The sequence below is a fragment of the Coregonus clupeaformis genome, chromosome 31, assembly GCF_020615455.1.
Source record: "Coregonus clupeaformis isolate EN_2021a chromosome 31, ASM2061545v1, whole genome shotgun sequence".
Taxonomy (NCBI): Eukaryota; Metazoa; Chordata; class Actinopteri; order Salmoniformes; family Salmonidae; genus Coregonus; species Coregonus clupeaformis.
The window spans coordinates 36,770,339-36,793,606 of NC_059222.1; the positions used below are offsets into that span (position 1 = coordinate 36,770,339).

Below are 23,268 nucleotides of genomic sequence, written 5' to 3' on the forward strand. Positions count from 1 at the left end.
GTTTTTAGATGGTCATCATTGGTGTGTATGAGTTTGCTGTATCTGCTTCCCTGAACTTTACCCTGTTGAATTTAAGAGAATACAGGGCATTGCTTTTCTAGCTGTGGAACATTTTGAGGTGGTGGTTACTATATATCATACCACTGCTGTTAACATCAACGATATCCAGTAGGGCTGTGTTAGGAATGTCTGGATTCTACAGAGATGGAAAGGGAGCCAGAACAGTAGCCAGAAACCATATTCCTGCAGTGCAAGCTTCACTCCCCTACACATATAGAACTCTACAGACTCCTTCTCCAACGAACACATTAACCACTATGAGGAGATTGTAATCATTCAACACTATTGTTTTTGTATTTAAAAAAATGTCTCTCCTCAGTCAAGTTTCTCTTCGATTTCCACCATGTAGCGTGGCTGTATAAAAAAAAGTATTTACAGTATGATCTTTTTTTTTTTTTTACACTTTATTTTAATACGAGAGATATGAGGGAATATAAATATAACACCAACAACAGCATCATTGTGGCATAATATTATATTTTGTTGAAATATCAGTGGTGAGTAAAACAGAGATAACCATTACCAAGACTTATAGTGGGATAAGTTCTAAAAGCCAAAGGAATTCGTTTAATTTTGTTTTGATGGCTTTTTTTTCTCACAAACATCAGCCTTTAGATAAATACCTTAAAATGTCATATCAAAATATATGTCTATTAGAACTCTAGTTAATGGTCTGAATAGTAGCTGGAATTTAAATAATGTGTGCTAGAAGGTTTGACGGGTACCATGAACCATCCCATAATATTAAATACTACCAGCTGTTGCTGAGCAACATGTTCCATGCTGGTTGTTCTCACCCTTTCATTGTCCTCTCTCTAAGTCTCATTGGGTAGGCCTGCACACAGACACGTCAGCTGCTAGCGGAAAATCAACGTTGTACTCATTCAGGACACTAGTTCCCTGAGAATAAGGAATCACAAAAGATCCCTAATTAATTCCATTACAGCACAAGGTATGTCTTAATTGGAAACCTGTGGACACAGACTAGACAGAGACTGAACAGAATGGGATGCCTGCTATGTGAATAGGGGTTTCATGTAGTCTATAATAATCCGGTTCTGTGTATTGAAAGATCTGGTACTTGGTGTATTGTGAGGTTTCATTGGCAGCTTTTGTGAAAGAAATAAACATAAAAAGGTTGCAATACTGTCAGTGAACTGATTTTAGGTCAGGGCCCCCAAGTCCATGGTTTCACTCTTATGGTTGTTGTTTAGGAGATCTGGAAGGTTTGCTGGGGAGGATCTGGTGTGTGTAGGTCTTCATGATAGTTAGTGTGAGCTCAGCTCAGCTGACAAACCCTGCTGGGGGTTGGGGAGGTGGGAGATGTGTTAGTGTGAGCTCAGCTCAGCTGACAAACCCTGCTGGGGGTTGGGGAGGTGGGAGATGTGTTAGTGTGAGCTCAGCTCAGCTGACAAACCCTGCTGGGGGTTGGGGAGGTGGGAGATGTGTGGGGTCGTCTTTTTCTGCTTCTACTCAGACATAACATCAGTGTCTCCTGTGAACCTAAAAGGAATTTCAACCTCCTGAATCATATCTATTCCTCTCACTGAAGGTGATGAGGGGAAAAGGGCCGTTGGGGAGACCTCATCCTGTAGTCTAGCTTACTCACTTACCCCAGCCATGATACACTCTCCCCAAGGTGGAACGTGAAATGTCCCAGAAGGATCTGAGTTGGTTAGTTACATGTTGTTTTTTTAGGATGGGAGATCACTTTCTATGGTGACACATTGCATTTTTCCGTTGTGTGTTGGGATTGTGATTCACCTAAAACACAGAAGAGATTAATTTATTCCTGTGTTTTTTAGTTCTCTTATACAAGGAGTGCACTTATACACAAGCTAAAGAAGCTTTTGAATTTGTCTCATTGAATTCTTTGTCTAGACCTTGATAATGGTTTTCGTTTCATTCACACCCATTGTTGTGACTGATGAGCAGTTCTGTTGAAAGGGATTTTTCAGCAGATAATGTCACAAAGAAATGTGGCCCTTCTGCAACCTTTGGTCTGAATAGCCTGTCCTTGTGAATATAGTAAGAGTTCTGTGTAAGTACTCTCTATATGTTTTGAGGGAGATATGCAAGTCATTTGGATTGGTTGATGTCTATCCTATGTCGGTTGGAATGGGCATTTTGTGTAGAGAGAGAACTTTAGTGAAGTCGCTTATTACGACACATTTTTCATCAATCTAATTCTGAGATCAATACCCCAGTTTACTAAAATCACATTCGATATGGCAAACCATTGAGTGTGGGCACGGAGAACGGAAACAGCCTTGGTCCCTGGAAAGAAGAAGGCCGAAGAGAGGAACTCGCTCTTAATTCAATGTCTGGATTATGTCAAAAGTATGTGGGATTCAGCTGCTGAATATCCTTTCTCTAAACCTCACAGATCTCCTTAACTGCTTATGAATCTCTAGCGGTCTTCCGTCCCCCCGTTTTTTCTCCTCTCAACCACGGAGAGGGCTGGTGGTGGAAGGAGTTAGGATGATTCAACTCCTCTCTGTCTGTTATCGGCCTTCTGTGCTGCACATAGTTCAAGAAACACAAAATGAATTCCTCTCATTATCTCTCTCTCTCATTCCTCCTTTCTTCTCTCACCCGACCCGGGTCGCTCGTCATTAAAAAAAACACGCCATGACATGGACTTGGCAGAGCTGTGGGTGTTAAATTACCTGGGACCTGTGCATCCCTCAGCATTCCAGAGTAATTAAGAATATCTGCAGGGTCCACAGCAACCATCCACAGGAAAACAACAGAGAGGGAACAGAGAAAAAATGAAAAACATAGAGATCTATTTCAGCCCTGCGGTGATGTCACCAGTGATGTCACCAAAGTGGGAGCTGCTGCTGCCTGCTGGTCTGGTGTTTTATTTTTTTCTTCCTTAGGAGAGAGAGAGAGAGAGAGAGAGAGAGAGAGAGAGAGAGAGAGAGAGAGAGAGAGAGAGAGAGAGAGAGAGAGAGAGAGAGAGAGAGAGAGAGAGATGGTGCCAGGACGCAGAAGATGACTAAGAAGTTAAGTCATATGGACCGTGGAGCCAGAAGGGGAGAATTAGAAGAAGAAAAAAGGGTCAAGTGTCCAACCAATCAACATGTGCCGGAGCAGCCCTCAGTGGCAGATGTTGCCTGAATAATGAGAGAGCGGGGGCGGGGCCTGTAGCCTCTACCAGGAGGGTGTCTGTATGTCATTGTAGGGTGAACCACCAGAGATGCAGGGCACCGGCTCTCCTCTCAGATCGCCCTTTGTTTTCATAGAGCCCTGTGGATTTGTATCAGGATATGCCACTTTGCACTGAAGCTCTACATGGATAGCAGAGGTATTTGAAGGAGAAAATAAGCACTTTTAAGGAATGTTTATAGTGGAGCAAAGGACGGACTGGCAAAGAACAATTATAGTGACGTTTTGACAATGGGGAGAACAGGACCAAGTAGGGAATTCTTTGAGGACAGGTGACTCAATGGACGGACTGGTTCTGTCTTGTTCCAGATACCGATTGCACAGCCTGTGCACTTTCTGACTGAGGGTGATATGTGGCTCTGGTGTTATTGAGGTCCATTATTTTAGCTGTTTGGATTATCACGATTGGGAGAGATAGATTTTATTGTTAGGTCTATGTTTTATATATATTTCATTTTTATAAGTAATTGCACAAATTGATAACAAATATTTTAACATTTGTTATTTATTTTTTAAGAACAAATTGATTTTGTTATAGCAAATTAAGTGCAGTGAAAAGTGTATATAGAATATGCACTTTCATTCGTTTTTTGGGGGCTTGTTGCTTTTGCAGCAAATATTTGCACTGAAACAACATACCTCAGACCACATTACTACATTTTGAGTATTATTTTATTATCTCTGAGTCAGTGCAGTTGGATTTAAGATGGGGAAACCTCTTAGCAGACCAGACTGCCTCCGCCAGAACCCCTCCTGTGTGGGCAAAGGGGAGGAGGAGGACCTAAACATTGATGACTGCTACGTTCCCCAGAGATCCATCTACGACACTGTCCGCCTCAACGAGCAGATTGACTGTGGCTCCAAGGGCAGCCTGACTTCCAGGCACTTCACTGGCACTCTACCCTACACACAGCGCATCCTGGACATGAGCAGCCTGTGTGGCAACGGAGTCCTTACCTCCTCCAGCGCATTTGAGCTCCGCAGCCGTGAGGTAGCCAGGCTGGAGTGTGCCATCTTTGATGGGCTGAAACTCAACGGTGACATCATCAGGGGAGCGGGGACGGTGCTCTCTAAGCCTCGTCTGGGTCAGGGAGGGGAGAAGAAAACGGAGCCCCCACACCACCGGCGCTCCTGGAGGACATTCGCCCCCAATAACGAAGGGGAGTTCACCAGTCGCAGTGGCACCCTGTGTTCAGACAGAGTGGATAGGTTGAGCCATGGTCTGGTCCGTGGCAGGAGGGGACAGAGTGTCACCAACTCCCTGACGTCAGAGGAGGACTCGGGCCTGTGCAGCCCCACCGCAGAGAGGGAACGCCGCTCCAACCGGGCCTCCAGGAAACCAGGACCAGGCACCAGGAGCCTCTCCTCCTCCGAGGCCATGCACGTGTCTGGGGAGCTAAAGCCAGGCCGCTCCCTCAGCTCAGGACAGGAGGAGTTCCCCTTCTCCCCTGTCAGGGACAACATACCCAGGGCACTGTACCACCCAGGACAGAGCAACTACCCTGTACAGGAGTCCCAGGAGGGGAATGGCACCTGTGTGACAGACCTGAGTGAAACAGAGTTGACCATCACTAATGGAGAATACAGGGACTCCACAGACAGGTGCTCCTCAAGATCAAACAGTAGGGACTCGACTGACAGAAGACGGTCCTCGAGGTCAGCCAGTAGGGTCCAAAATGGAGTCTATAGGACGCTAGCAAGCTACGATGAGCTCCCCACTGCCGAGCTGCAAGAGGACATGTCCTATCAGTCAGACTGTGAATTGGTCAGTGTGGTCGTCACACAGCCAGAGCCCTATGTGAGTTCTGGGCCGCGGTCAGAGTGTAGACAGAATATGGGTGTTAAACCGTTTGACTTGCAACACCACAGAGCTATAGAACCACGGAAATACAGCATGGAAGACCTGGAGGACTTTCTGTTGTCAGTGGAAAGGGAGGCCTGCTTGGCCAATGGCAGTGAGCCACGGGCGTACCAAGAAATAAGGGATGAGGAGATTGAGAGCCTGTTAACTGCTATAGCTGCATGTCCCAAAATGGACCTTGTGGGTTTGGCCTCCCCCCAGGTACCCCAAAATAGTCTCCTCCAACTCCAGCATTGCAGGATGTTTCTATCTTCAACTGGGCCAAATAAATACACATTTCGTTTGATAGATATGGCACTTTTCATTAGTGTTTGCTGGGACGCTGCCTGGGCTGGCTCTGGGCGTTCCTTGATTATCAGATTACATGAGGTCTGAATTGGGTTCAGCCTGTCCTGTGTGTCTGTCTGGTGTGTTTAACTGATTGCCCTGCATTCCGTTCTAGAAGCTGCAGTGCTGACCAGTCAGAAATAGGTTGGTGTTATGCCAGCTTGTGGCCTAAGTCAGCAGCCTGTGTATACAATCAGTCTTCAGTGACTGGCAAAACATTTTGTAATACTCAGCTGCATTTTCTCAACCTTATTGTTGATTGTGGACAGTCAAAGTGCTTAGCTGATAATCCAATTTGACTTGTCTTTGTTTTGTTTTATGGGGTAATGCATGGCTCACAAATAACCAATGCATTTCAATAAACTTTACACTCGCCGAGGTAGTCTCAGAGAGAATTGGTATAGGCAAACAGAGATATCTAAAAAATGTAAGATATCCTGCCAATTGCTGGATTTTTGTAAACTACTGGAATGTCTTATCTTTCTTCAGCGGGAATTTGAAAATGTAAATGTATGGCATGAATCAAGAACTTTTTGGATAACGACCAGATAACCCTGAAAGCAACTAATGCATTCCTGAGAGCTCTCTTAAAACGTAGGGTAGGAATATAAGCAACATCAAACATATCTTGTTTTGACTTTTTTGAAGTCTTGCCCTTATGAACCTCTGACATCATCTATCTTATTGAGATAAAGCATTATCTCTCATCCGCTCTCAGTTGTTCTGCGTCTGATAATACAACATTATTTTTATATTATTTCATTATTTCAACTTTATTATCTCTGGCCACAGGTATTCCAGCAAGAGGTTGATCCACTGCAGAGCCAGTTGCAAGACATTAACTGGCTGGGCCAGGGCCTGATCCAGAATGCTGCCAAAGGCACCAGCACCAAGGGCCTTGAACATGACCTGGAGGATGTCAACACTCGATGGAACACTCTCAACAAAAAGGTTAGCTAGTCTTTGGGTTATTAATCTACTTCACACTCTGGTCTTTGTTGCTTTTTACGTAGGTGAAAGAGGTCAAAGTTTAGACAAGTTTACAAATAATACTCCTTTGCATTCTTGCTTAATGTTATGCAATATGATTGATAGCTTTAATTAGTTTGATTTGTTACCGTATTACAAATGTGTAATTAGTTACTGAACATTACTTTTACTTGGCCATAATACTTACCCCCTATATCATAATACATGTGATGCCTATATTTAAATGATCTTCCATAGATTGCTGAGCGGTCAGTGCAGCTGCACGAGGCCCTGTTGCATTGTGGGAGGTTCCAGGATGCCCTGGAGTCCCTGCTCAGCTGGCTGACGGACACAGAGGACCTGGTGTCCAATCAGAAACCTCCGTCTGCCGAGTTCAAAGTCGTCAAGGCACAGATCCAGGAGCAGATAGTAAGCCACTAGAGAACTGATTACATAAAAGCGGTAGCTGCTAATTTATACATTCAAACCCATTCACAGAATTCATGTAGGCTTTAATGATTTATCCGTTCATCTTATTTTATTGCCATCCATCGTGGAGCATTATTAAGGGTTATCCTTAAGCTTCTGTTGAATGTATGCAAGGCCATTAGATTTACAGTTTTCCCTGAAAAGCAGTAATTGTGCTCGAAACATGTTGAACGGGCCTTGTAACTTCTTCGACTTTGTTTGTCCTGGACAGCTCCTCCAGAGGCTGCTTGATGACCGCAGGCCCACGGTGGAGCTGATTAAGAAGGAGGGTGGGAAGGTTGCGGAGCTGGGAGCAGAGTCGGTGGACAAGGAGAAGGTGGGGAAGGAGATTGAGTGCCTGGGGCAGAGGTGGGACGCTCTGCTGAAGAAGGCTGAGAACAGGTCTGTCTGCAAAAACCACCTGAAATCTTACACCCATCTTTTCTAACACTATTTTGTAAAACTTCCCTGAGAGATTCATTTGAGCAAAGTGTTTCTCATTTAAATAAATATTGGAGTTGTGATTCAATGTGGAAAATCTGCTGATTAGATTTTCGCTATGAAAATGCCATCCCTTGCCTCAGTCTTATATGCACTGCAGATTTTGGACGATACAGACAAATGAGGTGTTGCATTCTGGATAAGTGTCCTGAAGACAGAATTTATTGACCCTCCCCCACCACCCCTAAGAGACAGTTGTTAGGTATAATTCTTCAATTGCGTTATCTGGAGATAGACTGAGCGCCATAGGTCTTTGAGGAGACCAGTATCTTGGCATACAGTATCTTTCTTTTTTGACATTTTAGTCATTTAGCAGACGCTCTTATCCAGAGCGACTTACAATTAGTGAGTGCATACATTTTTCATCCAGGCCATACTTTAGTTGAGGGAGTGAACCTGTCTCATCATTCTACCTGTCCCTCCTCTTCTGTTCTCTCTTGGCATGCTGGGTAATGTAGGCACAAACAGCTGAAGAGCATTCTGGTTGTGGCTCAGCAGTTCCATGAGACACTGGAGCCTCTGTCTGAGTGGCTCTCTGCCACAGAGAAATGCTTGGCCAAGGCTGAACCCATTGGCACACAGACCTCCAAGCTGGAAGAGCAGATCTCCCAGCACAAGGTATGATAACTAAAGTTTCAGTCATTGATGTTACTTATCAGTCGCCCAATCCCTTGTTTTCAGTTTCTCATGTATTGACGTTTCTATTATGATTCGCATCATACATTTTGAGTTTCTTATTGGTTCAGTATTCATTTCCCCCCTTTGTGTTGGTTTGTGTGTTTTTTGTTTATCCCCCTGGTGTGTGTTCCATGTGTGGTTGTGATGTGGTCAGGTTTTAGAGGAGGAGATAATGACTCACAGTAAAGACCTGGTTCAGGCCGTCAGCCTGGGTCAGATGCTAAAGCTGGTCAGCTCAGTGGACGATAAGGAGCTGGTGCAGTCTAAGCTGGACTCCAGCCAGGCTAGTTACGTAGAGCTTCAGGAGCGCTGTAGGAGGAAGGCTAAGATGCTGCAGCAGGCTCTGGCCAACGCACAGCTCTTTGGAGAAGACGAGGTGGCCCTCATGAACTGGCTCAACGAAGTGCACACTAGGCTGAGCGAAGTGTCCGTCAAAGACTACAAGACGGATGTGCTCGAAAAGCAGTGTGCAGAACAGCTGGTACTACTACCGCTACACTCCTCCTCATGCCTAACATTCATTCATTCTTTATCCATTTACATCGTTTTTAAGTTATTTTAAATTACACCTAGCTACTTTGTTACTTTCAGTTCAGTTCATTTTGTTTAGTTTGTGTGGAAAAGTCCCATTCCTTCTTGATTCCCAATGCTGTTTGAGTCAGATAAGTTGGTGCTAAAGTTTTGTGTCTTATCCAGGCCCTACATGAAGACATTGAGTTGAGGAAGCAGAATGTTGATCAAGCCATTGCCAATGGATTGGAGCTGCTGAAACAAACAACAGGTGAGACAATATGTTGAATACTACACCTATAATGTGAATGAAACACGTCAGTGTTATTGATTAATCTGAATTAATGTATCTTCTTTTACCTTCTGTAGGTGATGAGGTGGTTGTCATCCAAGGCAAGCTGGACGGGATAAAGACGAGATACGCTGAGATCAACTCCATGAGTGATAACGTGTCTAAGACCCTGGACCAGGCCCTGACCCTGGCCTCCAAGCTTCAGCACACCCATGAAGACCTCAACTCCTGGCTGAAGAATGTCGAGGCTGAGCTCACCGCCTTCGCTGCTCAGGAGCCTGTAGGAGAGCAGCTCATCCAGGCACAAGACAGGCAGAAGGTAATGATAGGCCTCTTTTGCTTGACCTTTTGTTGGGGAGAGCAGTTTAGACTAGTTATTAAGTTGCTTTATACAACGGGTGGGTCTAATCCTGAATGCTGATTAGTTAAAACCGCATTCCAGGCGGTGTCTATCCCACAAGTTACCACTGGCTAAATCTATGGCGTTAAAATGACTGTTTACTCTGTTCCATCTGACTGTGCAATCCACTCTCTCATCAGCCCAGCCAGGCAATTTATGAACTTGATCTCCACAATAAAAAGCATCTAGACATGATCTCACATTTCTTTTAGACTAATATTTAGATTTCAACAGTGGAGATTTGTATAAACCTTGCTGTCTGTCTCTCTGCCATTTGCAACATTGTTTCAATATTCAAATTCAATCTCCAGCTGTCCCATAGTAATGAATGTGTCTGGACGAGACAGGCAGGCAGGCAGCATTTCTCAGCCAGTAGAAATCATGAATCAGCTGGCATAATTTTTATGGATATATACAAAGAAATGTCAATTGAAAAAAGGTAAAAACGAAACAAAGTGCAGCTAGTTTGCAGTCTTTCCAGATTCAGTTTGAAGTGATTGTGTTAGCTGTGTTGTTGGCTAGCACCTCTGAACAACAGTGTCCTGACGAGCGAGCACATTTTTACGCGAGGCGAAATCGCGCCTCATTAACTCATTGTTATGGATGTGTCCAAATAAATGTCACTAGAAAACAGTTTAAATAAATGCAAATGCGGCTACTTTGCTGTTATTCTGTTTGCACTTTTTGACGTGTCTGTAAGTTAGCCATAGTTGGCTAGCTAGCAAGCAAGGGATAAGAACGTTGCCAGCCAGTATGGCAATGGAACATTTAGAACCTACAGAACAAAAAGTCTGAACGAACCGATAGAACGAACGACCAGCCGGCTTGGGTAACAACCCTAGATATGTGTTGGGACTATATCTTGTGGAAGGATGAACTAGTAAGAATAAATTCATCAAAATAACGTTTTTAATGAAAATATGTAAATCATTATTTGAATATGTTGGTAACACGTTGTATAAAAGTGAAAATACCCTCGAAGCCAGTGCCAATATATCCTTCAAACACTGGCTTCAAGGGCATTATCACTTAAGTATAGCCTGGGATAGTTTTTTTGGTGGTGATGACATTTTACAATATTAGTCATTTAGCAGATGCTCTTATCCAGAACAATTAGGGTTAAATGCCTTGCTCAAGGGCACATCAACAGATTTTTCACCTAGTTGGCACAGGGATTCGAACCAGCGACATGTTGTTACTGGCCCAACACTCTTAACTGCTAGGCTACCTGCCGATGATGTCAGATATGTAGACTTGTCATGTGATCCATGTTAGTTGTAATCCGTCATATGGGATGATGGTATTACTTGGAATATGCTGTAACATCAAGGTAAAATTACGACAGCCATATCACATGGCTATAAACACAGTGCAAGGATAGATTGATGCTCACTGCTCACTGTAGGATCCTCTATGTCAACCAGGCGTTGCTGAAAGAGGCCAGGGATCACAAACCCCAGGTGGACAAACTGAACGAGGTGAGCAGCTCTCTGCTGGAGCTGGTCCCATGGAGGGCCCGGGAGGGCCTGGACAAGCTAGTGACAGAGGACAACGATCGCTACAAGGCCACCAGCGACACCATCGCACATCACGTGGAGCAGATAGATGCTGCTATACTGAAATCACAGCAGGTAGAAACACCACTTAAAGTCACAGTACCCGGCAACTGTAAACAGAGGAATTCATAAACAGATACAAAATGGAAACACAGCCCATCAAACTTGCTCAACAAAGGGGACCAGCCCTGACCAGAATGCTAATTTGCGTTCTGGGTGATTGGGGCTGTTATAGTGTTAATCCCATCTGCTTTCAGAACTAAATCCTGTCTCGTTTGGCATCCGTGCCCTTTGGGAGCTTTGTTTTCTGTCATTGTTGTTAATTAAACACGGGGAACTGTTGTAGAGGGTGGGTACATTTGCATCTGATTATTTGCTCATTAAAAAGCATATGCTTTAATACAGACAATAAAGAAAATAGGTTATAATAATAATATAATAATATGCCATTTAGCAGACGCTTTTATCCAAAGCGACTTACAGTCATGCATGCATAAATTTTTGTGTATGGGTGGTCCTGGGGCTCGAACCCACTACCTTGGCGTTTCAAGCGCCGTGCTCTACCAGTTGAGCTACAGAGAACCACTATGGTTATGATATGGTTTGGAAGAATCATGGATGAATTGTCCCAAACTCGTGGATTTTACTTCCCACATCTCTTAATTGTTTTACTTCTGCAGATATTCTTTGACATATTTTTATATATTTTATATTTGAAGCAATATTATATTACCATAATCAGCGGGGCGACATCTTGCCTACAGGCATAAACAACAATAGTATTGAAATCTACCAGGACGGACCTTATAAGCTCTTCCCAATTTATGCTCCCCCTTGAGGCATACTCACATTGGGTACAGGAAGTTGCCCCGCTGTGTACAATGACATCATATTGCTAAGTCTACCTTTAATTAGGCCTTGAATAATGGGATGTTTTCTGTGCAGTTTGAACAAGCAGCTGACACTGAGCTAGCCTGGCTTACTGAAGCAGAGAGGAAGATGTTGTCATTGGGGGAGATCAGGCTGGAACAGGACCAGACCACTGTCCAGCTCCAGGCCCAGAAGGTTAGTCTGTCTTGTCAGACCACTGTCCAGCTTCAGGCCCAGAAGGTTAGTCTGTCTTGTCAGACCACTGTCCAGCTCCAGGCCCAGAAGGTATGTCTGTCTGTTAGACCACTGTCCAGCTCCAGGCCCAGAAGGTTAGTCTGTCTGTCAGACCACTGTCCAGGTCCATGCCCAGAAGGTTAGTCTGTCTGTCAGACCACTGTCCAGCTCCAGGCCCAGAAGGTCAGTCAGTCTGTCAGACCACTGTCCAGCTCCATGCCCAGAAGGTCAGTCTGTCTGTTAGACCACTGTCCAGCTCCAGGCCCAGAAGGTCAGTCTGTCTGTCAGACCACTGTCCAGCTCCAGGCCCAGAAGGTTAGTCTGTCTTGTCAGAACACTGTCCAGCTCCATGCCCAGAAGGTTAGTCTGTCTGTCAGACCACTGTCCAGGTCCAGGCCCAGAAGGTTAGTCTGTCTGTCAGACCACTGTCCAGGTCCAGGCCCAGAAGGTTAGTCTGTCTGTCAGACCACTGTCCAGGTCCAGGCCCAGAAGGTTAGTATGTCTGTCATGCATCTATACTGTATATCTGTATATCTGCCTGTAGAGACATTGGCCACCACCACCGCCGTGAAAACAAACAGGCCAGTAAACAATGATGTGTGCTGCAGCTGCGTGTGCACTGTGTGTTAGTTACCATTCAACCCCAAATATCCTCCTCTGATTGACCAGGGCTTCTCCATGGACGTCATGAGACACAAGGATGCCGTGGATGGAATTGTGAAAACAGGCCAGGCCATCATGAACAGCAAGGATGAGGAGGAAAAGCAAGCCTTGAAGGTAATAAAGTCTTATAATGGAATTAAGTCCTAACATCCATCTATTGTTGGTTGAATACCTCCTGAGTACCCTTGTGTGTCCATGAACGTAGCAGGCCTTTGATAGAGTTTTCTAGCATAAACCCTGACGAAGGCAGCTTGCTGTTGAAATTTCGGTTATCTAATAAATCAAGTTGCACCTGAGTGTGCATCTACCTTGCTTTCTTATTTAAGAAGCATACATCAACTTTTTTTCCGTTATATTTTTCTCAGGCCAAGATCCAGGCCCTCCTGGAGAAGTACGCTGTTGTCAGTCAGATGAATTCGGAGCGCTGCCTGCAGCTGGAGCGAGCCCAGTCTCTGGCCAGCCAGTTCTGGGAGACTTACGAGGAGCTGTGGCCCTGGCTCCAGGAGACCCGCACCAGCTTCAGCCAGCTTCCACTGGCGTCCATCGAGTACGAAGCTCTCCGACAGCAGCAGGAGGAGCTCAGGGTGAGCCCCACTTAAAGCCTGTTAGCTAGTTGTCTCTGTGCCACTGGATTTGAATACTATTGTTTGTGGGAACAGAGGGGAGTGTCCAACAAAACTTCATAGCACTAAGATCCTCTTAACACCAATGAAGGAAATGGACTATGGATGATTTGAGTGTTACAAAGCTGTAGAGGACATTCTCTCAGTGTTTTGGTGTTTCTCTGACTGACAATGTCATATATCCACCACAGCAAATGCGAGAGCTGATTGCTGAGCACAAGCCCTACATCGACAAGATGAACAAGACAGGTCCCCAGCTACTGGAGCTGAGCCCTGTGGCAGGGGTCCCTATCAGGGAGAAGTACACAGCCACAGATCAGCTGTACGCCCAGCTCAAGGCTGACGTCAAACAGAGGGCCTTCACTCTGGATGAGGCCATCTCCAAATCCACACAGGTAACACACGTTCACTTTCTTTATTTAGTTGATGTATCCCTTGTTTATACAGGTAGAAATCCTGTTAAAATCTCAAATGTATTGCGCAAGAGAGACCTAGACATGCAGTCAACATCGTAGAACTGTAGAGCTTTTTATTGTGTATGGTAAGGACACACAAGCATGTGAGATTGACTTTGGTTATTTCACTTACCGTAACTGATTGGAGATAAAAGGATATTTTAAAAAAGTGTTTAGGATGGGATTGTTTGATGACGTGCCAAAATAATGACATAGCTCGAGAGAATTCTGAGGCTGAAACGGCATGATAAAAGTCCTTATCATGTGGCTGGCAGCTTCAGAGGGAAAGGAAACATTATTCATATCCTTCTTTTGAAAACAGGACAAAAATACTGAGGGTAGCAGCAGGGCACGTCTGGTTCAGACAGAATGGATTTCACCTGCAGAGTCAGTTAGGTTCAACAGGGTTGCATCTCTACATTTGAGTAGACAATGGTCCTGTTGATTGATTGTTCAGAGTTAGAAAATATATGTGTATGGATGGTTAGTTCATGGCATGTAATCATCATTGCTGTAGTAGATTGCTGGTTCTTGTGGCTAAATGATTAAGTCTCTTAACCCTTAGTATTTCACAAAATAAAAGTACTTTGGATAAATAAAAGTACTTAATTTGATAATTAGATGTAGATTGTTTAGATCCAGGCAGCCAGTTTGACCATGTCAATCTCCTCCCAGTTCCATGACAAGATCGAGCCCATGCTGGAGTCCCTGGAGCGGATCGCTGAGCGCCTGCGTCAGCCTCCCTCCATCTCAGTGGAGGTGGAGAAGATCAGGGAGCAGATCACAGAGAACAAGGTTGTGTCCGCGGACCTGGAGAAATTGCAGCCATCCTACGACACGCTCAAGCAGCGCGGCGAGGAGATGATCGCGCGCTCAGCGGGAGCTGACAAGGACGTATCTGCTAAAGGTATTGTCTACTGTTTCCCTGTACCTGTCATTGGGGGAAATGCTTGTTAGCACAGATAGTTTTGGTGATGTTTGAAAACACTGTACAGTACATAACTGTAGCCTCACACTACTACAGATCAACCAAGTGTTTCCCCACTTCAGCTGTTGTTGAAGTGTATGGTTTGGGTGACTAGCTGGACTGCTACATTAGCTGCCAATAGCTGGACTGCTACATTAGCTGCCAATAGCTGGACTTCTACATTAGCTGCCAATAGCTGGACTGCTACATTAGCTGCAAATCAAAATCAACTGAAGTTCTCTCTCCAGCCAAATAAATGAGTTAGCTGAAGACCTAGTCTCAAGCTGCCAGACACCACACCATATTACAGAACGGTTGGTGTTGAGGATAGAAGGCCTAAATAAATAATACTGTTATTTATTCTCTGTGTCTTCAAGCTGTGCAAGACAAGCTGGACCAGATGGTGTTCACCTGGAATGAGATCCATGCCCTGATGGAGGAGAGGGAGGCCAAGCTGCTGGATGTAATGGACCTGGCAGACAAGTTCTGGTGTGACCACTGTGCCCTCATCGTTACCATCAAGGACACCCAGGACCTGCTGAGGGAGCTGGAGGAGCCTGGAGTCGACCCCTCTGTGGTGAAACAGCAGCAGGAGTATCTGGAGGTGAAAGAGCATCAAAACATGTCCACTATAAGGTGGAATTAGGAGCATTACACACTCTTAGAAAAAAGGCTTCCCAAAGGGTTTTGTGGCTGTCCCCATAGGAGAACCCTTTTTGGTTCCAGGTATAACTCTTTTGGGTTCTGTGTAGATCTCTCTTGTGGAAAATGTTCTACATGGAACCCAAAAGGTTTCTACTTCGAACTAAAGGGGTTCTTAAAAGGGTTCTCCTATGGGGACAGCCAAAGAACCCTTTTTGGTTCTAAATAACACCTTTTTTTCTAAGAGTGCAGTAAGCAGTTATTTTTGTCTTGCTATGCTAAATAAAGCTTCTTACATTCATGTAACATGTTTGATGTGATTGTAGGTTTAGTTACTTCTCGGGACTGATATTTGTATTTTCTCCCAGAGCTTCAAGGAGGAGATTGACGGCCTTCAGGAGGAGCTTGATGTGGTGCGGAACCTGGGGGCGGAGCTTATGGCTGCCTGTGGCGAACCAGATAAGCCAGTCACAAAGAAGAGTATTGATGAGGTAATCAATGACATCAGAACGTCACCTTTAAAAATAAATCACTTTACTCAAGTACTCTGGACAGGCAAACTAAAATGACAGATACCTTACATGTAGATATCTTATCGACTTACATAAGGATATACACTACCGGTCAAAAGTTTTAGAACACCTACCCATTCAAGGGTTTTTCTTTATTTTTACTATTTTCTACATTGTAGAATAATAGTGAAGACATCAAAACTATGAAATAACACATATGGAATCATGTAGTAACCAAAAAAGTGTTAAACAAATCAAAATATATTTTATATTTGAGATTCTTCAAATAGCCACCCTTTGCCTTGATGGCAGCTTTGTACACTCTTGGCATTCTCTCAACCAGCTTCATCTGGAATGCTTTTCCAACAGTCTTGAAGGAGTTCCCACATATGCTGAGCACTCGTTGGCTGCTTTTCCTTCACTCTGCGGTCCGACTCATCCCAAACCATCTCAATTTGGTTGAGGTCGGGGGATTGAGGAGGCCAGGTCATCTGATGCAGCACTCCATCACTCTCCTTCTTGGTCAAATAGCCCTTACATAGCCTTGAATTCTAAATAAATCACAGACAGTGTAACCAGCAAAGCACCCCCACACCATAACACCTCCTCCTCCATGCTTTACGGTGGGAAATACACATGCGGAGAGCATCCGTTCACCGACACCGTGTCTCACAAAGACACAGTGGTTGGAACCAAACATCTCCAATTTGGACTCCAGACCAAAGGACAAATATCCACCGGTCTAATGTCCATTGCTTGTGTTTCTTGGCCCAAGCAAGTCTCTTCTTCTTATTGGCGTCCTTTAGTAGTGGTTTCTTTGCAGCAATTCAACCATGAAGGCCTGATTCACACAGTCTCCACTGAACAGTTGATGTTGAGATGTGTCTGTTACTTGAACTCTGTGAAGCATTTATTTGGGCTGCAATTTCTGAGGCTGGTAACTCTTTTACCAAATACTGCTATCTTCTGTATACCCCCCCTACCTTGTCACAACACAACTGATTGTCTCAAACGCATTAAGAAGGAAATAAATTCCACAAATTAACTTTTAAGAAGGCACACCTGTTAATTGAAATGCATTCCAGGTGACTACCTCATGAAGCTGGTTGAGAGAATGCCAAGAGCGTGCAAAGCTGTCATCAAGGCAAAGGGTGGCTATTTGAAGAATCTGAAATATCAAATATAGTTTGATTTGTTTAACACTTTTTGGGTTACTACATGATTCCATATGTGTTATTTCATAGTTTTGATGTCTTCACTAATATTCTACAATGTAGAAAATAGTAAAAAATAAAGAAAAACCCTTGAATGAGTAGGTGTGCCCAAACCTTTTGACCGGGAGTGTATATAATGCTGGTAAATCATATAAATATAATGGTTTCTTTATTTGTATTTTTATGTAGGGTAGTATGTGTCTTCAGCTGCTGTGTATAGGTCCTATTCCCTGACCGCTGTTGTTGTTTTCTCCACCAGGTGAACTCGGCGTGGGAGACTCTGAACAAGGCGTGGAAGGAGAGAGTGGACAGACTGGATGAGGCCATGCAGGCTGCTGTGCAGTTCCAGGATGGCCTGCAGGTACATTACTGTTCATTATGGGTTAACTGCTATGCTTTGTCATATAGCAAAACCTGTTCAGTAGGGCACACAATCTTTGTTCTTATTGGTCAAGATCAGATAAAACGTTATCTCCCATTCCTTGCCTGCTGAACATGGCCCTGCTGTCACTGAACACACTCACTAACACTAAGCAGCTTATGGTTTGGACTCTGAGGAAATTAATACCATTATTTGCATGTAAAACTTCTGAGGTTTCGTTAGTCATTGTGTTCGTTAATATATTTCACTCTGCCTCCCCTGTTTTTACTCATAGGAAAGAGAAAGTCACCAACATTACTCAGGACATGTTCACAACTTCATTCATGTTGATTGAAGTGTCTGTGGTTTTGTGTTAATCATATGATCAATGGCCCTGTCAATGGCCCCATTAATCAACCAATGTTAATGCTAATCAGTGTTTGCCATGCAGCATCGTCGTTCTCAGACATAATCAAGGGACAGAGTTTACACAATGACTTTTAGCAGTTTACCAGGCACAAATAATTTAGATCAAAGGAAATTGTCATGTAACAGGCATTGTTTTTAATTTTAGGAGTGTAAACTGCAATGACAGCATGTTGCTATATGTTATTTCTTATTGGTTGGGATGGTTTATATGGGTGTGTTTGGCTCTTTTAATGAAGTGGTTTTAAAAGGCTTAGATTTACACTGTTGGGTTATACATTAACTACCCCATCCTAGACTTGAGTGAATAAGTTGAGGTCCGTCTATTTCATCATGTGCTAATATCTCTTTTTCGTTGACAGTGTTGCTTTTACTTTAGAAGAATTGATGGATTAAGTGATATGAATGATAATGAATGTGAAATCTGAGCTGTTGGAAAGCTAGCATTGTGTTCTCCCACTGACAATGGTGCCCACTCCCTCTATCTACAGGGTATGTTTGACTGGGTGGACATCGTGGAGCACAAACTGGGTTCTATGTCACCTGTGGGCACAGACCTGGACACTGTCAAGCAGCAGATAGAAGAACTCAAGGTATTGTGTTTCTACACCTTTTATTATAATAATAATAATAAATAATAATAATAATAATAAAACATATTATATAGAATGCATTAGCTATGAGGAATCTTAGACCAAACTATTGATCTATTCCCACATTTATCTGATCGAAACATCATAAATAACTTTGAGTTGATCTCACTCAAGTGAATGTGTTGATTTGTTTATTTCAAGTCCACCAATATTACAGAGCAAACAGCAGCTGTGTTTATGGATGTTCAGTTCATGCCCTGCCTTATTGAAGTGCGGTGTAGGAACAGTGTAATTAATACTACATAGAGCATTGACATCTGTTCCTCTCCTTTGATCTACAATAAGAAAAAGCTATTGTGACGCTCAAATGGAATAGTTAATGATGGTGGTTTTAGGCACATCCACCTTTGCACAGGAGCTGAACAAAAAGACGCATCACCATAGAACAAAGTAATGTCTACCCACTGTTTGCTATTCTCATGCTAAGTGTTCTTTTAATAAAGCTTTTGAGCTCTGCAGATGTAGGATCTTAATTTGATCACTCTTTTGTTGCTGATCATTTTCCTGCACATCATAACCTTGTAGTTATATTGACGGGTTGCACACAATCCCTTGTGTGGTGTTTCAGGAGTTCAAAGGTGAGGCATATCAGCTGCAGATGGAGATGGAGCGACTTAACCATCAGGCAGGCCTGCTGCTGAAGAAGGTGACGGAGGAGTACGACCGCTGTGCCATCCAGGAGCCCATGACCGAGCTCAAAATGCTCTGGGACAACCTGGATGAAAAGATCATCAACAGACAGGTAGGTCAGACTGGGGCTGGAGCATAGTCGTCTGAGCATAGCTACAGATGGCTATATCAGTCCACTAATACAGGACTAGTAAAGGCCCAGTGCACTACTTTTGTGATTTCTTTAAATGAATATATATATATTTTTTCTGATTTCTCTGGGGTGCTGAAGCACCCTCAGCACCCCTGCTTCCCGCGGCTATGGGCTAGAGGTATACCAGAGGAGGAGGGGGGTGAAAATAACAGAACCATACAAGCTTAATTCAATACTGTTTTTGTTTTTTGTTGTTGAAGAAGATAGATTGCCTCTCTGAGCTGTCTCTTTCTGTATAGCCTACATATAATTAGAACCTTGTGACAAGAATATGTGACCAGAATAGTGAACTGCATACTGTTATCTCTAATTGATAAAGTACCTTTCCCCTCTCATTCCCGTAAAAATGGATTCATTACTCTCACATGGCGAGTGTTTTCACCATGTGACTTTGACCTGACTCTGACGTTTTTGTACTGATTGTGTGTAGCACAAACTGGAGGGAGCGCTGTTGGCTCTGGGGCAGTTCCAGCATGCGCTGGACGAGCTTCTGGCCTGGATGAGCAACACAGAAGAGCTGCTCAACGAACAGAAGAAGGCTGTAGGAGACCCCAAAGCCATTGAGATCAAGCTCGCCAAGCACCACGTAAGACCGATTTCTTCTTGTTGTACTTTTAAAGTGTTATTTCAGCCGAGGCACGTCTTTTTTCGTGTAACAAACATCAATCTGCAGAGAAGAGCAGCTTGGTATGACCTTTTCATGACCTCTGACCCCAACAACCCTTTGGCTTAGTCACAACAACAACAAACATCAAAGGACCGAGTTTGGGAAACCCTGCTTTAAGGCATCATCCACAGACAGTGGAACATGGAACATGTGTCTGACCAGTCTGGTCGAGGACCACCATGCAGTGATTTATACCACCACGCAGCAGATTCATCTAGTCTTCTTCTTGCCATTTCTAAACTTATGTTTCAGAAGAGTTTAGCAGATTATACCATATTTTATCCATTAGAATAAATAGACACTCAAAGATATTTAGTATGGAGTATAGACACTATCATTCTTCTTGGAAAAGTGTATGTCCAGTTTAGTGTTATCTGATCTTGTTTAACCATCCCTGTACTGTGGTGTTTCCAGGTCCTCCAGAACGATGTGTTGGCCCATAAGACCACGGTGGAGGCGGTCAACAAGGCTGGTACTGACCTGGTGGAGTCCACCTCTGGAGAAGAAGCCGCCGGCCTGCAGAGCAAACTGGAGAACCTCACCCAGCGCTGGAAGAATATCCTGGAGAAGACAGAGCAGAGGAGGCACCAACTGGACAGTGCTCTGCTTCAGGTTTGTGTCTAGCTATACCTCCCTTACCCTGATGTCAGCTATTCATCTTCAGTCTGCCTCTTCACCTACCAAGCCGCCATATGGAATCTGGCACCATAATGACTCGAATCTGAAATTGAAGCTATGATTGATATTCTTCTCTCCTGGAGAGCGTAAGAATGTTGTTTTTCAAAATTCATAAAGAGGGTTTTAGAAGAGTGGGAGCATGACTTACAGAGAAATAATGTGAACCCTCCACCGCCTGCCTCCCCCATTCCTAAATATTGGGGTTCCTATTCATAACTTTGACATTTAGGGGACTGCTTTGATGTACCGTGTGAAAGGAGTGATGGAAGGAATGTGAATTACCAGTGGATATGTATTTTTATTTGAAGAATTTTAAAAGGGTTGTTATTAAGTATTTTTTTACTATTACTATTTGAACGGTTTTATGACCAGGAATCAGGAATGTTTTAAGAATATGAAATGAACTTTCGGAAATGTAAGCCCTATAAAAATTGTATTGCATGCAGTCTTGATTTTTTGAGTGGGTTGCCTAAGGGTTACCAAAAATGAAATCAATGTATTTTCCAAGAATGTTTCACTTTCGTAGCCAGTAAACCTACAAAGCTCTGTCAAAAGCATTTTAAGGACAAAAGTAGATTTCCAATACAATGCATATGTAAAACAGGTGCGTAGACAACACTGTAACATTGAGCGTAGACATTGTTATCTGGTTCATATGGGGAATTAAGTGAATGAAACAATTAGAAGCAATTGTTTCAGGCAATTAAACATAGAATATGTTTATTGATTAGACTGTTCACAGACACCATCATTCACTCTGTCAAATAACCTCAGACCAAACCATGTTTGGCCATTAATGTATCTGAGGAATTCATAACTTCTCATAACATTCCCCTTTCTCACCCTTGAATTCCACAATACGTCTATAAGGTCCATTGTTCTGACTCCGGCTGTATTGTGTTGCAGGCCCAAGGTTTCCATGGCGAGATCGAAGACATGCAGCAATGGCTGAAAGACACAGAGCGTCAGCTGTTAGCATCAAAGGCTGTGGGCGGCTTACCAGACACGGCCCGCGAGCAGCTTAATGCCCATCTGGTATGTATTTAACCATGTGAAATGCCTCATACAGATGACAGGCTTGTAAGGGCCCAACTCAGGCCTTGTCTACTGTTTCTTTCTGAAGTGTGAGCTGTGAAAACTAAATTACGTTGCTAAATTAACGATAATGTGTCCTACTGAAAGAATAATTAAAGGAGTGATTAAAGCCCCAAAGTGTTACTAAGTGATTAAACCCTGACTGTGCTCAGAGAATGTTCCACTGTTTTGTTATTGTTTGATAGGATAACCCAGACACTGTCACTGTTAACGCTTCCCTCTGGGGGCTTCCATTTAGCAGGACACCATGGCAACCAAAACAAAGATTGTTTCGAAATTATAATATTATCGGACTCAGAATTTACTTGCAATTTGAAGGTTTGAATTTGTGTGTGGAAAAGCTTGGCTGTTGTTTCCCCTCACTGCTCTCGTTCTTTCACCATGTTTGGACTTCATTTGGATTTGATGTGCTCACAAAACAAACTGGTAAAGAGGCAGTAACAAAGCAGACATGGACACTGACAGAATGACAACAATAGCAAAAAAGTATACTAGACTTATTGTCAAATTCCATTCATTTCAGAAATTACATGTAAAACAGTAGTTTCAGTGCTATAATTGGATACTAACATTATAACAGCAGCCATCTTTTCTAAGCCCCTCATGTTTTCCGTCTCCTGCAGGAGTTATGTTCCACATTGGAGGCCAGGGAGGAGCTGTACCAGCAGCTGATGAACAAAGGTCAGCAGCTGCTCACCATGACCCCCTTCGGCCAGGAGAGCAACACAGAGCAGGACCTCAGGAACCTGCAGGACAAGTGGGAGTCGGTACAGGTCAAGGCGGCTGAGAGAAAGGTAGGGAGTGTAAAGTGACATGGAGTAGCATTGTTGGCCTACAATGGGATGAATCAGTGTTTCTCTTCCAGAATGGGCCCCCATTCCTAGCTCTGCCCCCACTCACTGCATAAAATAATTTAGCTTCAATTGGAAATGTTGATTTGAGAGGATGTTTGGGATGATTTGGGGTTCATTGTGCTCCGCCTGAAAAATGATCTAGAGAAACCCTGGCTAGAATGGATCACACCTGACCAAGTGGTCTGATTCATAATGTTGAGGTTTATTATATCCCCAGTGGGACGTTACTGCTCAGCACTTGTTCATCCCCTCCCACCCCATGTACTGTACTGTACTATACGTTATACGATTCTAATCCATGAGTCGGTAATGAATGGTGAACAGCAGAGAGGGTTGGTAAGCACATGTAAGATGTGGTCACAGGTCTCTACTGGGAATTGCCTGAGTCATAAGCCACCAGTCATCATGGAACAAAGTCCTCTTGTCTTCAGAGACACTCTAACCAACAGCTGACACGTTGAAATGGATGTAAAGGAAATGCTGGGGTTGAATGTGGTTTTGTTCCTAACTCAGTCAAATCCCTTAATCAACTATGGTGTACTGTGCTGTATGTTATGAATACTCCTCAACTTAACTCACAAGTTCCTCTGCATTTTGCTAGCTTGCCAAGATAGCACAGTTCATGCACAACTAAAGCTAAAGTAGCCTACATGGCGAGGGACGGCACTGTATACCAGAGACAGTACTTACCTGCCATTAGGCTTGTGATGACCAATTTGTAAGTCGCTCTGGATAAGA

General features: G+C 43.7%; 1 protein-coding gene across 1 annotated transcript in view; it reads left to right on the plus strand.

Moving 5' to 3' along the window:
- Nucleotides 1-23,268, plus strand: part of LOC121547101 (dystonin) — a 198,177-nt gene that overhangs the window by 150,242 nt on the left and 24,667 nt on the right. The window contains exons 61-82 of the mRNA XM_041858211.2: nucleotides 6,212-6,370; nucleotides 6,647-6,817; nucleotides 7,089-7,258; nucleotides 7,816-7,975; nucleotides 8,190-8,516; nucleotides 8,732-8,816; nucleotides 8,915-9,156; nucleotides 10,662-10,868; nucleotides 11,739-11,858; nucleotides 12,567-12,674; nucleotides 12,926-13,144; nucleotides 13,375-13,578; nucleotides 14,314-14,545; nucleotides 14,983-15,209; nucleotides 15,616-15,738; nucleotides 17,233-17,334; nucleotides 18,252-18,353; nucleotides 18,982-19,155; nucleotides 19,667-19,822; nucleotides 20,318-20,515; nucleotides 21,488-21,616; nucleotides 22,300-22,470. Of these exons, the coding sequence (XP_041714145.2) occupies nucleotides 6,212-6,370; nucleotides 6,647-6,817; nucleotides 7,089-7,258; nucleotides 7,816-7,975; nucleotides 8,190-8,516; nucleotides 8,732-8,816; nucleotides 8,915-9,156; nucleotides 10,662-10,868; nucleotides 11,739-11,858; nucleotides 12,567-12,674; nucleotides 12,926-13,144; nucleotides 13,375-13,578; nucleotides 14,314-14,545; nucleotides 14,983-15,209; nucleotides 15,616-15,738; nucleotides 17,233-17,334; nucleotides 18,252-18,353; nucleotides 18,982-19,155; nucleotides 19,667-19,822; nucleotides 20,318-20,515; nucleotides 21,488-21,616; nucleotides 22,300-22,470 (3,786 nt within the window). The remainder of the gene's footprint in view (nucleotides 1-6,211; nucleotides 6,371-6,646; nucleotides 6,818-7,088; nucleotides 7,259-7,815; nucleotides 7,976-8,189; nucleotides 8,517-8,731; nucleotides 8,817-8,914; nucleotides 9,157-10,661; nucleotides 10,869-11,738; nucleotides 11,859-12,566; nucleotides 12,675-12,925; nucleotides 13,145-13,374; nucleotides 13,579-14,313; nucleotides 14,546-14,982; nucleotides 15,210-15,615; nucleotides 15,739-17,232; nucleotides 17,335-18,251; nucleotides 18,354-18,981; nucleotides 19,156-19,666; nucleotides 19,823-20,317; nucleotides 20,516-21,487; nucleotides 21,617-22,299; nucleotides 22,471-23,268) is intronic.